The 15422-nt window shown below is 40.4% G+C and overlaps 1 protein-coding gene across 5 annotated transcripts in view; it reads left to right on the top strand.

Moving 5' to 3' along the window:
- The window catches only part of CHD7 (chromodomain helicase DNA binding protein 7), a 212373-nt gene that overhangs the window by 118130 nt on the left and 78821 nt on the right, over positions 1-15422 (top strand). For all 5 annotated transcript variants that reach the window (XM_074318933.2, XM_019752431.3, XM_019752430.3 and 2 more), the window contains exon 3: positions 9827-10257. In XM_074318933.2, coding sequence (XP_074175034.1) covers positions 9827-10257 — 431 coding nt within the window. The remainder of the gene's footprint in view (positions 1-9826; positions 10258-15422) is intronic.

The raw sequence follows: 15422 nt of genomic DNA, 5'->3' as shown, positions 1-15422 counted from the left end.
TGGGAAAAAATAAGTGAAGAATGTCAGTAATAGAAATGTGTCCCCAAAGCCATTTTAAAAATGTTTCAATCTCAAATGAATACTTTATGTTTTCATAGTTCACGTAAATCATTTTATTATAGTATAAATCATTTTATTATAACATAAGACTGGATCATATTAATTTTTGCTCCAAAAGATGCATTAGAGCTGATTGTCCGGCTAGGTCTTATTTTTGGGGAAACCGGGTAGTTTCTTGTGTTTTAAGCTTGGATTTGTTGTTGTTTGGGTCTTAATTGGCCTGCCACTTCTCCACTAGAATCTTAGTTTCTCTGAGATCACAAGGGCCGCCATTTAGCTAAATTTGGGGGAGATATGGGTCTCCCAGAAGGACCATGTTACTCTTGCGCAGTTGGTAGTCTCTTTTCTTTATTATAAATTTGTACTTTGATTTTAGATTTGTTTGTATTACTCAGTAAATAAAGTATCCATAGATGTTCTTTATTACAAAATGTTGCCGGTTTGCAAATGTTGCACATACCGATACTATGTTGCTCACTCATGTTACTTGACATTGATAACAGGTTGATACTTCAAGAATATAATTAAGACACCATGATTAAATTAAGATAACTTTTTAATCCAGAAAATGCTGATGAATGTTAGAGGAAAAGCACACTTGAGATAGAAGAAAAGTTTCTTCTGGCATATTTTTTCATTTTCTTCTGGTGAAAGCTCCTGAACATTTTGGGTCATGTTTGCTTAAAGGTTACAGGGGTTGCCCTCACTTCCCCCACTACATCTCTGCTTTGGTTAAATTTGCATCCTATCTATTCTGCTGTATTACATAAGATAACTGCTTTGTGTGTTTGTCTAATTTATACATTATGAACAGTGTAGTTAAGCATAAAAACCATTATCTTTAGTTTATGGTAATTGTTTGACAACATGCACTCCTTGGATTATTTTTATTTATAGTTGAAATGTCAGTCATTCATTTTAATTACAAAAGTCTATGGCACAAAAATACTTATCTAATGAAAAACTATATAAACAAGACGTAGGTAGAAACCTATCTTTAAAAGACATGCATGGAGTGACGTCATAGGAATGGCGGCAGCTGGGCGCACTTTTTGAGTTCTCCTCCGGATCTTATCACAAACGGGACATCTATAACCCATCAAAGGACTCTGCTCATCACACAGAACAGCTAAGAGACTCATGCAAGGATTACTTGAAGGGCCCAGCTTAAGAGGCACAAGATTCAACACACCCAGAGACCAACTCCAGACCAAACCAGAGTACTACTGGGTTTGACCTACAAGTGACACACCGAGAGGGAATTCTCTACAGGCACAAGAGCCCATAGAGGCCAAACCACGTTTAAGTGGTCAACCCTCAGGCAGCAGAACACCCTGCTGTGGGCAGAGCCAAGTCTCACAACTAGTCAGCCTAGGAGTTAACCCCACCTACTCACAAGCATAAAGCAATTAAAGATCTTCTTTAATGGGACAATATACACAACACAAGAGTCACCTTTGGAGCACATGCAGAGGAGAAGAACGAAGTAGTGCAAGTCAAGTATAAAGGACACATACTACATAAGATAACCCAGCAAGAACTAAGAACTCTAAAGGATCTACCTAATACATCGAAGCAAACACAGAGAGTCAGCCAGAATGGGGAAACAAAGAAACATGTCCCCAATGAAAGAACAGAAGAAACCACCAGAATTGGAATCAAATAAAACAGAGGTAACCAAACTATCAGAGACAGAGTTCAGAACACTGATGATAAGAATGTTTAAGGAGCTTAGAGACAACATAAAGAAGGATAAAGAAATCATAATGAACAACCAGTTAGAACTAAAGCACACAATTACTGAAATAAAGAACTCACTTGAAGGAATTAACAGCAGATTAGGTGAAGCAGAGGATGGAATCTGAGACTTAGAAGACAAGTTAGCAGAGATCACCCAAAAGGAACAACAGAAAGAAAATAGAATAAAAAACAATGAAGATGGTTTAAGAGACTTATGGGATAACATCAAGCACAACAACATGCGCATCATAGGAATACCAGAAGGTGAAGAGAGGAAGCAAGGGATTGAGAACATATTTGAAGTAATAATGTCCAAAAACTTCCCTAACCTGGTGAAGGAAACTGACATACAAGCCCAGGAAGTGCAGAGTTCCAAGCAGGATAAACCCAAACAGGTCCACACCAAGACACATTATAGTCAAAATGGCAAAGGTTAAAGACAGAGAGAGAATCCTAAAAGCAGCAAGAGAAAGACAGCAGGTTACATACAAGGGAACTCCCATAAGACTTTCAAATGACTTTTCTGCAGAAACATTGAAGGCCAGGAGGGAGTGGCAGGAGGTACTCAAAGTGATGGAAGGCCTACAACCTAGATTCCTTTACCCAGCAAGGCTATCATTTGAAGTTGATGGAGAGAGAAAGAGCTTCCCAGAAAAGAATAAGCTAAAGGAATTTATTACCACCAAGCCAGCATTGCAAGAAATACTAAAAGGACTTCTGTAAATAGAAGAAAGATGAAAACAATCTAACTACAAATTTTAAAATGGCAATAGCTATGTACCTATCAATAATCACTTTAAATGTAAACGGATTAAATGCTCCAATCAAGAGACATAGGGTAGCTGAGTGGATAAGAAACCAAGATCCTTGCATATGCTGTATACAAGAGACTCACCTCAGATCAAAAGACACACACAGGCTGAAAGTGAAGGGTTGGAGTAAGATATTTCATGCAAATGGAAATGAGAAAAAAGCTGGAGTTGCAATACTTATATCTGACAAAATAGACTTTAAAATGAAGAACATATTAAACGACAAAGATGGGCACTATATACTAATAAAGGGATCGTTCCAACAAGAGGACATAACCTTAGTAAACATCTATGCACCCAACATAGGAGCACCTAAATATATAAAACAGATATTGACTGACATAAAGACAGAGATCAACAGTAACACTATCATAGGTGAGGGGACTTGAACACACCTCTGACAACAAGGGGCAGGTCTTCCAGACAGAAAATCAATATGGAAACAATAGCCTTAATTTAATGACACATTGGACCAGATGGATTTAATCGATATTTTCAGAGCATTTCACCCCAAAGCTGCACAATACACATTCTTCTCAAGCGCACATGGAATATTTTCCAAGATAGACCATATGTTAGGCCACAAAGCAAGTCTTGATAAATTTAAGAAAATTGAAATCATACCAATTGTCTTCTCTGACCACAGTGCTATGAGATTAGAAATGAACTACAGGAAAAAACTGGAAGACACACCAATTCATGGAGGCTGAATAGCATGTTACTAAATAGTGAATGGGTCAACCAGGAGATCAAGGAAGAAATCAAAAGATATCTCGACACAAACAAAAATGAAAACACGATGACCCAAAATCTATGGGATGCCGCGAAAGCAGTCCTAAGAGGGAAATTCATAGCATTGCAGGCCTACCTAAAGAAACAAGAAAAAATCACTAATCAACAGTTTATCTTCACACTTAAGGGATCTGGAAAAAGAACAGCAAAATAAGCCCAAAGGGAGTACAAGGAAGGAGATAATAAAGATCAGAGCAGAAATAAATGAAATAGAAACCAGAAAAACAATATGAACGATCAATGAATCCAAGAGTTGATTCTTAGAGAAGATAAACAAAATTGACAAACCTTTAGCCAGACTCATTTAAAAAAAGAGAGAGAGGACCCAAATTAATAAAATCAGAAATGAAAGAGGAGAAATGACAACAGACACCGCAGAAATACAAAAAATTTTAAGAAATTACTATGAGCAACTATATGCCAATAAATTTGACAATCTGGACGAAATGGACAATTTTCTAGAGGCGTACAACCTTTCAAGGCTAACTCAAGAAGAAACAGAAAACCTGAATAGACTGATTACCACCAGGGAAATTGAATCAATAATCAACAATCTCCCAACAAACAAAAGCCCTGGACCAGATGGCTTTACAGGTGAATTCTACAAAACGTTCAAAAAAGAATTATCACCTCAAGCTCTTCCAAAAAATCCAGAAGGAGGGAAGGCTCCCAAACATTTTTTACAAAGCCACTGTCACCCTGATCCAAAAATCAGACAAAGACACCACAAAAAAAGAAAACTACAGGCCGATATCTCTAATGAACATAGATGCGAAAATCCTCAACAAAATATTACTGAACAGAATTCAGCAATACTTTAAAAAGATCATACACCATGATGAAGTGGGATTCATCCCTGGTATGCAAGGGTGGTTCAACATCCGCAAATCAGTTAATGTGATACACCACATTAACAAAATGAAAAGTAAAAATCACATGATCATATCAATAGATACAGAAAAAAGCATTTGATAAAATCCAGCAGCCATTTATGATAAAAACTTTTACGAAAGTGGGAATACAGGGACCATATTTCAACATAATAAAGGCCATATATGATAAACCCACAGCTAACATCATACTCAATGGGGAAAAGCTAAAACCATTCCCCTTAAGATCAGGAACAAGGCAAGGTTGCCCACTTTCTCCACTTCTATTCAACATAGTTCTGGAAGTTCTAGCCACAGCAATCAGACAAGAAAAAGAATTTATAAAAGGCATCCAAATCGATAAGGAGGAAGTAAAATTGTCATTATATGCAGATGACATGATACTATATATAGAGAACCCTAAAGACTCCACCAAGAAACTATTAGAACTGATAGATGAATTTAGTAAAGTAGCAGGATACGAAATTAATACTCAGAAATTAGTTGTATTTGTATATACCAATAATAAAATATCAGAAGGAGAAATTAAAAAAAACAATCCCATTTACAATTGCTTCAAAGACTATAAAATAGCTGGGAATAAATTTAACCAAAGAAGTAAAAGATCTGTACTCAGAAAATTATAAGATACTGAAGAAAGAAATGAAAGAAGATACAAATAGATGCAAACACATACCATGTTCATGGATAGGAAGAATTAATATAGTTAAAATGTCCATACTGCCTAAGGCAACATACAAATTCAACGCAATTCCTATCAAACTACCAACGACGTTTTTCACAGAAATAGAACATATAATCCTTAAATTTATGTGGGACCATAAAAGACCCCGGGTAGCCTCGGCAATCTTGAGAAATAAGAACAAAGTGGGAGGTATAACGATACCTGACATCAAATTATACTACAAGGCTACAGTAATCAAAACAGCATGGTACTGGCATAAAAACAGACACATAGATCAATGGAACAGAATAGAGTCCAGAAATAAATCCATGCCTACATGGCCATTTAATCTATGACAATGGAAGTAAGAATGTACAGTGGGGTAAAGACAGTCTATTCAATAAATGGTGCTGGGAAACCTGGACAGACACATGCAAAAAAATGAAGCTGGACCACCTCCTTACACCATATACAAAAATAAATTCAAAATGGCTTAAAGACCTAAATGTAAGATCCGAAACCATAAAATTCCTAGAAGAAAATATAGGAAGAAACTTTACAGACATTACCCGGAGTAAGATTTTTACTGATATATCCCCTCGCGCTAGGGAAGTAAGAGAAAAAATAAACATGTGGGATTACATCAAACTAAAAATTTTTATCACAGCAAAGGAAACCATCAATAAAACAAAAAGGGATCCTACGGAATGGGAAAAGATACTTGCCAATGATATATCTGATAAGGGGTTAATGTCACAAATTTGTAAAAAACTCACTCAACTCCACAAAAACAAACAACCCAATTAAAAAATGGGCAGAGGACATGAAGAGACATTTTTCTATAAAGGACATACAGATGGCAAACAGACATATGAAAAAATGCTCAAGCTCACTAATCATTAGAGAAATGCAAATAAAAACCACAAATGAGATACCACCTCACCCCAGTCAGAATGGCTATCATCAATAAGTCAACAAACAACAAGTGCTGGCGCGGATATGGAGAAAAGGGAACACTTGTGCACTGTTGGTGGGATTGCAGTTTGGTGCAGCCACTATGGAAAACAGTATGGAGGTATCTCAAAAATCTGAAAATGGAACTACCTTATAATCCAGCAATTCCACTCCTAGGTATCTATCCGGAGAAATCAAAAACTCTAATTCAAAAAGTTTTATGCACTCCTATGTTTATTGCAGCACTATACACAATAGCCAAGACATGGAAACAACTGAAATGCCCATCGGTAGACGACTGGATTAAGAAACTGTGGTACATTTATACAATGGAGTATTACGCAGCCATAAAGAAGAAAGGAATCTTACCATTTGCAACAATATGGATGGACCTAGAGAACATTATGCTAAGTGAAATAAGTCAGACAGAGAAAGACAAATACCATATGATCTCACTTATATGTGGAATCTAAAGAAAAGAATAAGTGAATGAACTAATCAGAAACAGTTTTGGAGACATAGAGGAACAACTGAGGGTTGCTAGATGGGAGGAGGGTGAGGATAAGGGGGAAGGAAATAAAAGTCTATGGCACAGTTCTTATATATCCCATAATATTCCAATCGGCATATGGAATTATGATAGAAAATGTGTCACGTGGAAACTCCTATAGGGTGTATTTAAAAATACCTTTGGTATCTAACATTCTCCACATTTGCTCTAATACATGAGAGGTTTTAGGAATGTCCTGTATGGTAATATCAGATGTTAATGGCATTGATTACCTGCCACGCAGTGGGAATTGATGGGGAAATGTCCGCTGTAAAATTAAGTAGCATTAGGAAGACTGTCCCATGCGGTGTGTGGGGAGGTGGGCAGGACGTGGCTGGGCCTGGGAGACGTTTCAGGGTATTACTGTGAGCTCCAGCTTTTCCCCCACATGATTAAGGCAGGCCATCTGTTCTTTGTTAAATGTTTACAAAAACAGCTTTTCTCTAAAAGATTTAAAGGAGATGTGGGTCTGGTAAACACTATAATGTTTCCGAGCACCCTTTTCACCCTATTTCAGATACTACCAAAACATAATTCTGCTGCTTCTCACACGGGATTAATACTTTTATATATTTAGTCTTTGCATTTTCTCCTCCTTGTGGAAGATGACATTTTTTAAGGGATACTAATTTATGGCTTTATGTATTACCGAAAGGAGCATCTAAAATCATTTGTATGCTAAAGTGCGTAGATAAATATTCAGTCTCTTTGGGAAAGGTGGTACATGTTTTTTCTAATTCATAAGTGTGTACCAGGCATCTCTCAGTAGAAGACGATACTTGGTTATGGAGTCATGGCAGCACATACCTACATTAATTCATACCTGGAATTAATTCACCATTCTAAGCTTTAAGAATTGTTTACTTGTAGACTTTCCTCTTTCCTTCCCTTTCCAGGAAATCCTTTTTCTCCCATTTCCTGAAAAATAGCTGTCCCAAATAAGTTTGATCTCTGTGTCCCTTAGAAAAAGATAGAGCTTTTCCCTTCTGATTTACATTAGGAAATAATATGTAACAATTAACTCGGCTTCAGTAACTTAAATAAAATAAAGCAGTTAGATCCTATTCATTCCAGGTGATGGTAATTTGGACAGTACCTTGGGTGACTTTTGAGAGAGTGTGTGAGAAGCACGAAGGGCAGGGTGACTTTTCTCAATGTCTGGTTGGTTGGCTGTCCCTGTGTGGAATCCGCTCGTGTGCACTCGCTAGGAGTCCCTCCTCAGACCTCTGGCCTTGCTTCTCTCTTCCTATGTATCCTCACTCTTCCGGGTTCTTTCTCTCTCAGTGTGACTAAGAAAGGGCAATGTGTATTTTAAGTCTTTCTAATACCATAGGATTTTGGAAGAGACTTTGCAAATCATCTAACCCATACCCTTCTTTTTACAGATGGAGGAAGAACCCCAGATGAGTGCAAAGATTTCCCCCAGATAATAAAGCTATAATGGCAGGGCCTGGACTAGCATTTTTATCTGTCACCTCATAGTTCTGGACTCTCTCTTAAACTTGTGCAGGATTGAATGTAGGTTTCTTTAGTAACCATGGTACCGTGTTTCCCTGAAAATAAGACTGGGTCTTATATTAATTTTTGCTCCAAAAGACACATTAGGGCTTATGTTCAGGGGATGTCATGCTGAAAAATCATGCTAGGGCTTATTTTCCGGTTAGGTCTTATTTTTGGGGAAGCACGGTAGGTTTTAGTAGATACAGTATAACTACTATCTTTTCAGGCAGTGATTTTTGGGTCAGCAAATCTTTGGAAATCAAGTGAAACCTGTGGAGCCTTCCCCAGGGTGTTACCCGTGTATAAGATTTCCGGAGATGAACAGAGGCAGAAGATACGATTTAGGAAACGTGGACTCAAATCTCTGCTCTGTCCCCTGTGGTGTGGTCTTGCGTGGTCACATACCCTCCTCAAACTTTGCTTCCTTTCTGAAGGATGGGGACAGATGATCACATTTCTGTTGTGAGATTCAGATGAACTAACTCCTGAAAGCACACAGCTGAGGACATGCATGAAATAGTTGCTCAGTAAATGCTAGTTGTATTGGAATCTAATCTGTAGTGCTTTGCTGATGGTAAGCTAGAGCTCCTGAGTAATCGCGAGTCCTGTGCAGGCTGGGACCTGAGTTCTCCTGCTTTCTCCTCTTTTGGAGGTGGTGTGTGGGGCGTGGGCTCCGCAGCGGTGAGCTTTGATGTCTGCCTCAGTTCTGTCACATACGTCTGTAACTCCTTGGCGTGTTCTTGCATCTTAGAGTGTCAGTGTCCATACCTAGCGCTCAGGGCTGGTGTGGGGATTGAGGGGTGTCAGGGGTGTAAAGTACTCAGCACATAGTAAGATTCTTCATGAAACACTAGCAGCTCTTGTTGCTGCTGTTGATATTATAGTTACTGTTAAGTGTCTGGAGAACATGAAAAGGGAAATGAGTAGCATTTGCAAGTATATATGTTCAAGTATCTCGTTGAAATGTAAAGGTTCACTCGCTGTCATAACTGACAGTGGAGATGACACCCTACCCTGCCCTGGTTTGGATCGGGCACTGCGAGGCAGAGTCACTGTCCCTGATCTCAGCTGACCACTCAGCTTCCCATCCCAATTGTCAGTGTTCTCTGCCATATTTACGACCATCTCAGGGGAGGCTCCTAGCGCGTGTCACACATCTGCAAGCCATGCCAAGTTGACTGCTTGGGTTCTCTTTGCCTCAGTGAAATTTGGAAATGTGAAGCTTTAATAACCTATGAAAAATACTGTCAGCATTTTATATTAGTATAAGAAATTTTACCAATTCGAAGTAATTAAGTTTGGATATGTGCCTTCAATTTAGCATTTTAATGTTATTTAAATCAGAAATGACCTGTACTTATAAGACTGATGCATTTACACTTTGATTTCAAACTTTCACAGTACCTGAGTCTTGCAATGCTCAGTCCACTGGTTCTTTTTAAAAGTGGCTTAATTATATGTCTTTAATTTGAGTTCCCATTCCCACATGGGGAAAAGAATTCCATTCAAATTCATTCTTTATGGTTTAGCTTTTGCTACTATTTTGTCATTCACCATTTCCTACACAAGCTCTAAGAAAATGGACAGTGTCATTAGCTGAATGAGAACTGGTTTTTTTCCTTGAACTAAATTTTATACTGTATTACTAAGTTTCCCCTTTTTACTCTGTTTGTTTAAAAGCTTTCTTGTTAAAGAATAGCTTTTCTTGGATGAGAGACAGTGATAGATTTTACAACGGTATAGTTGGTAAAATGTTTGCTACCTTGAGTACAGAGTAAACTTCAAAAACAGCCACTAACTTTCAGTTCCTTTCTTCACTATGAGGAATGATAGACTAATTTCAATTCCTATTTGTGTCTCTTAGCATTCTCCATCGGAGCCCTTTCTAGAGAAACCAGTGCCGGATATGACTCAGGTTAGTGGACCGAACACTCAGCTAGTGAAGAGTGATGATTACCTGCCATCGATAGAGCAGCAGCCACAGCAAAAGAAGAAGAAAAAGAAAAACAACCACATTGTTGCCGAGGATTCCAGTAAAAGTTTTGGTAAAGACGACTTCCCCGGTGGGGTTGATAACCAAGAACTAAATAGGAACTCACTAGACGGGTCTCAAGAAGAAAAAAAGAAAAAGAAAAGGCCCAAGGCAAAAAAAGATCCGAAGGAACCGAAAGAACCCAAGGAGAAAAAGGAGCCCAAGGAACCCAAGACCCCGAAAGCCCCTAAGATTCCCAAAGAGCCAAAGGAAAAGAAAGCAAAAACCACCACGCCAAAACCCAAGGCCAGCAAAAAGTCAAGGTAGGCGGCCCACAGAAACGGTGCCACCAAGCACAGCTCAGAAGTGGGCAGCGCACAGCGGCAGCCTGGGGGCCGGGGCGGGGGGCGGGGGGCGGGGGGCGGGGGCCGGGGCGGGCGGGGGGGGGCCCCCGGGGGGGCCTTTGCCTGTGGCCATCATTGCTGAGTTTCTCTCTCTGATATCCAGACTAAAAAGGTACCATTTTCATGCGTTCTGAAATTGAGGACTTGATTATTACGAACTGTTGATTTGGATGGTACCTTTTAGACTTTACTGGATAAAAATTATTTATTTTAAAATCACTTTGTTGTAGTTTTTGGTGAAAATTTGTCATTTAACAGATAGAACCAGATTACCAGCATCATTGTTTGTAAGCGTAGACCAGCAGCCTCATTTTTGGTGACAGTGCAAAACTGGGAAAGAAGGATTATAGAAGCAGGACAGGTTGCTACGTTTCACTAAAGCTTTTCAGCCCGATTCCCAGAAGTTGAAACAGGAGAATTAATTCTGTCCACTTGGCGGAGTAAGGCTTCCAGGGGCAGGGTTGAAATCCGAGTGGGCAACCTGGGAGAAATCAAATGGCAGTTATCCATCCATTAGATATGCATTCAAGAAGAGCATGACGTTTAGGTTCTAGGAAAATAGCCTGCTCCACTGAATGCGCCCCCTCCGTACTCCCCCCACCAGCTCTCTGGCCCCCCAGAAGGCATATTTACTCAGTAAGAAAAGCTGAGAGGAGAAGACATTGAAGACTAATTTTTTTCATTTGTACTGAGCATTTCTTACAACTGTTCTGAACCAATTCCAAACATCTGAATCTATTTTTCAGAATATGGCTCATGTTAGAAAATATAGTTTCCAGATGGAAGTATGGTCAGACTTGGTTAATCTGAACCTGTTTGCAAACTCCATTAGAAAACACGCCCCGCCTCCCGCCCGCATGTACATATGCGCGCACACGTGTGCGTGTACATATGTGTGCTCAGTTCTGCGGCCGACAGCTCCATGTGATCTTTCAGAGCTCGTGACCTGTACACCTTCCTGTGCGTGCATGCAAGGGACACAGAGACAGGAGGTGATTGCTGTGGCTGTAGATAGATGCTGCTGCAAAGCGAAAGAACAAACTTGCATTTTCAACTTCCTGCTGAAAATATCTGAGCACCCCAAGTACATTATTCTGTAGTGTTTTGGAAGCTTGACACTAGTCATTTAAAACTCTTTGCCATCAGTACTTTTTATGGTGTCAAAAATAACTGAATTATATTCAATAGCTCAATCTTACTGGTAAATTAATATTTGCATTTACTTATGAACGTTCTTTGATGCCTCATGGTGTGGCCTCTTAATTGCCAACCATTATTTTCTCCTTCTAAATACTCTTCTCAACCCACAACCCTTTACAAATTCTGTTGTCATTTATTTAAGAAGTAGTTCATTAAATACTTGCTGTTGGTAGGTACTGTGTCCAGTGCAAGCGGTCTGAGCAAGGGGGACGTGGTTAGAATGCCAGTCTGATTTAGGAGGGGTTCTAAAAATATTTTAAATATTAAATCTAAGCTTTTGGTAGGAGGAAGCATGTGCTTATTTTGGAGAAAAACATTGAAGCAAAATCTAAAAAGAATGCTTTTTGTTTGTTTGTTTGTTTGTTTTGTTTTTAGCTTAAAATGTAAGTCTGTGTTCTAAAGAAGCTTTCAAGGGCTCATAAAATACAGCACCAAGGCTAGTTTTAGCCTAAAGGTGTGTCTGCCTTCAGTTTCTATCTCAGTTTTTTGATTCTACTACCTAATGGTAAAAATTGATATAAAAGAAAAAAAACGCTATATTGTGGATCTTGTCATAAATTTCCACGTATATATATGCCTTCAAGCTCTGAGTCTACATTGAACTGGCCCTATCTTTAAAAACACACTTCAGCATATCCTTACCTCCTGTAGAATACATTGGGGGAAGCTATTAAAATGCTGATGCTAACAATGACACTTACTGAAATATCCCTAACAGCGCACACAACTGTTAGGCACTTGGGGCATCAAATCCAGTTGAGTTCTGGGCATCCCGGGCCTCCTCGGCACAGATGCAGACCTGTCTTCACCCATTAGCAGAACCTTCGGCTCAGGCCCCACCTGCGTGCTCTGAGCTGCCCATCCTGAAGTTTGAGTCGTCTGTGCAGAGGACGTTTTTGGCACGGCTGACTCTGAGGAATGGCTTTGCCCCAGAGTCACGTGCTTTTGGTAGGAAGACGGGCACATGATTATTTTCTCCTGAGAAGAAAGTCTAGTACACCCCCCACCCCTGTTGTTTTTGGCTAATAACCCCAGTCCGTGCCTCCTGTAGATTCTAGTTGCTTTTCCCCAAGCGGTGTGGAAAATATTTGAATGGAACTCTCTTCTGTTGAGTGTGGAGATCTGCGAGTGAAAAGGGACCTGGTGTCACATGGCCCAGAGACTAAGGAGACCACGCAGCGGTGGCACCGAGAGTCAGGTCCTGGTGACTTGGCCACTTGTAGGGCCACTTGCTGATTTATGCAGTGTGGCGAGGACATTCCTGAGAGGTTTCCCTGTTGTCCATGGGGATGGCTGTCCAAGAATATGGTAATGGAATAGAGATTTTCAGTAGGTCAACAAACCAACCCATTACTGTGTTGAGCCACAGGGTTTCTGTTGGTCACATGAATAGAGAGTGTTGGATTGTGGTCTCATTGTTCTGCTACGTCTAGAAAAGAAACAGCATTCTGAAGCAAGGATAAGTAGAGTGCGTACAACTACATGTAAATTCTGAATAGCATAGCAGAATAATTATGTAAATTGAATATGCGGTGATGAAGGTAATAGGGGGTTTGGGTTATGTTAGTACCGGGGTTGAATTGCCATAGCAGTCTGCTTTTCAGCGCTGGAATACAGCAGTGGCAATTTTGTTTTGTAAAATGTTATGTGATACCAGTTATTTCCATCCTTGAATAAGTTAACTTGATGAATTTGTTTATATAGAAAATAATTTTCCTGCAGAGGGCTCAAATAGAGGGAATACACAGAAGTGAAGTGAAGAACGTGGCGTAGCCTGTAGCCGTATCCGTGGTGAGGTTCCACAGGCAAACGTGTTGTCCTTCGAGCCGGGGGTGACGGAAGTGACCCACTGGTGGTCTGGCTGGCTCCACATTGTGTCTGCGGCAGGGACAGAGCTTGTTCTGCGTCATTCACACTCCGTAATAAAGGGCCTGAGAAAATGTGGCTGGTGTTCTTGTGTGTCTGTCTGGTGTCCTCGCTGGTATCTGTCATTCTCCCTCAGTCCACAAAGTGGCTGAGGCTTGAATTTGTGGCCATTCCCAGTGAACCTGGCCCTTTGGGCAACCAAAATATAATTATATTTGCCTTGCCTGTACAGGAGAACTTAAAAGAATTTGCCCAAAAGCTGACACACAGACTGGTAGTGAAACAGAAAAAGACGTTCAGTGTGTCTTAAAAAAATGCTTAAAATCTTAATGATGAGACAAATGGGCCACATCCTTTTTTCCTATGAGAAATGTATCTTTTCTCCCTCCCTCCCCCTTTCCTTTTTGTGTTCAATGTGTGTTTTTCTGCCCATTGTTTACAGTAATCTCCCCAGGTGTCCTTGTAGCTTTCAAATATTGGCAATTAATATTGGAAATAAAAGCGAGGGCATTTGGGGGCTGGGGGGGATGCCGTTTTGCACATGGAAGGATTCGTGGAGCTGAAATACGAGGGTCTGTGTTCTTTTCAGTACGTTCTCTGTGGTGTATGCCTGGCCCTTGTCGGATGAGAGAGAATTTGGAGGAAGTGCTTCCTTTGAATGACTCTTGAAGCAGTTAGTGGTTCATTTAGCTACATAAAGATTCTTTGAGGGCACATGAAGAGGGGCTCAGCCAGAGACTGTGACCTGGCTCCTGACGCTTCAGCTAAATGAAGCCATGGAGAGTTGCTTCCAGTGCAGTTTCTAGGAACATATCTTGCCCCTTGCTCTCTTTTCCACCCTCCATTCTAAAGTTAGTCGAAAACTAAAATGCTATTTCTCAATTAAGACTGAAGATATTTAAAACTGAAAAATGAACATACTGCTGTTATTATTATTATTTTTTAAAGCACCAAAAACACGTAAAGGGTACTTTTTGCAAATCACACTATCACTATTATTAGTATTTACGTGGCAGCTTTCTTCTGAGGAGCCTAGCTTTTCAGATGCTGTTTTCTCAGTGGTGAGCTAAGCGAGTGTCAGCATTTTGCCCAAGAAATATTTTTATTCAGTCAGAAGGCCCAGTGGTAGTATATTTTGGTAAACTAATGCATGTTTTATAGTGTGCTCTTGTACATGTAAAATTTCTCTGTAGAGATTAGGCACAAAAGCAAACCATGAACTAGTTTGCCAGTAAGTACAGAGAACCCAGCGCGTCCGATGTCTCCATCAGGCACATAGGTAATGAAATGAATTAAACCACAGCCTGGCTTCTTTTCAGTCTCTTGCTCTTTGCTTTACTCAAATGCTGTGATTTCGTCTTGATGCGAGGCTACCTAATTGGAAAGACTGAATTAAGTATTTTGGACCCTGTGCCTGCAGAAGAGGGTGTAGATTTCTTTAACTTGTGGTCACAAGATGGTGTTTCATGCCCTTTTCAGTTGGAGAGAAACGAGGAAGAAAAAGTGCCCGTGAGTGTGTGGGTCTCTGCCCACTCGTCTGCCCTGCCCAGTCTCTGGTGCATTAAATCCCAGTTCCAGGTCACGGATGGGACTAGGGGCCCCCTTTTCTGCTGGTCTCAAAGGTTATCTTCTCTTTGACCAAGAGCCCGTCGGGTCTTTTAAAGCCTAAATCCTTCTCTCCTTTAGGGGCACCACCTCAGTCTTTCCGTTGCCAGTGACAGGCTATGTTGTGGCCCGTCCTCTGTCTGATTTGTCTTCGGTCAGCTGAATGAGCAGGGAGGGAGAGTTGTCAGCTGCTTTCTATACAGACCCTGCTATCTTTGACTTCATGCGGTTCAGTTTAGACTCATTGGGGAGAGAATGCCTAGCAACATCGACCCTTAAAAGCAAGTTCGGCCACCCCGTGCTCTGTGCTGGATGCAGGAGTGGACCACACTGGGCCTGCTGGAAATTCATTCCTGCCCGTCCAGTGAGCTGCAGTGCACTTCAAAGTGGTGGCCCGCTGCCACTTTGGTTTC

The sequence above is a fragment of the Rhinolophus sinicus genome, chromosome 7, assembly GCF_057876585.1.
Source record: "Rhinolophus sinicus isolate RSI-liver-muscle chromosome 7, RSI-T2T, whole genome shotgun sequence".
Classification (NCBI taxonomy): Eukaryota; Metazoa; Chordata; class Mammalia; order Chiroptera; family Rhinolophidae; genus Rhinolophus; species Rhinolophus sinicus.
The sequence above is the reverse complement of the archived record's forward strand: the minus strand, read 5'-3'. Positions and strand labels throughout refer to the sequence as shown.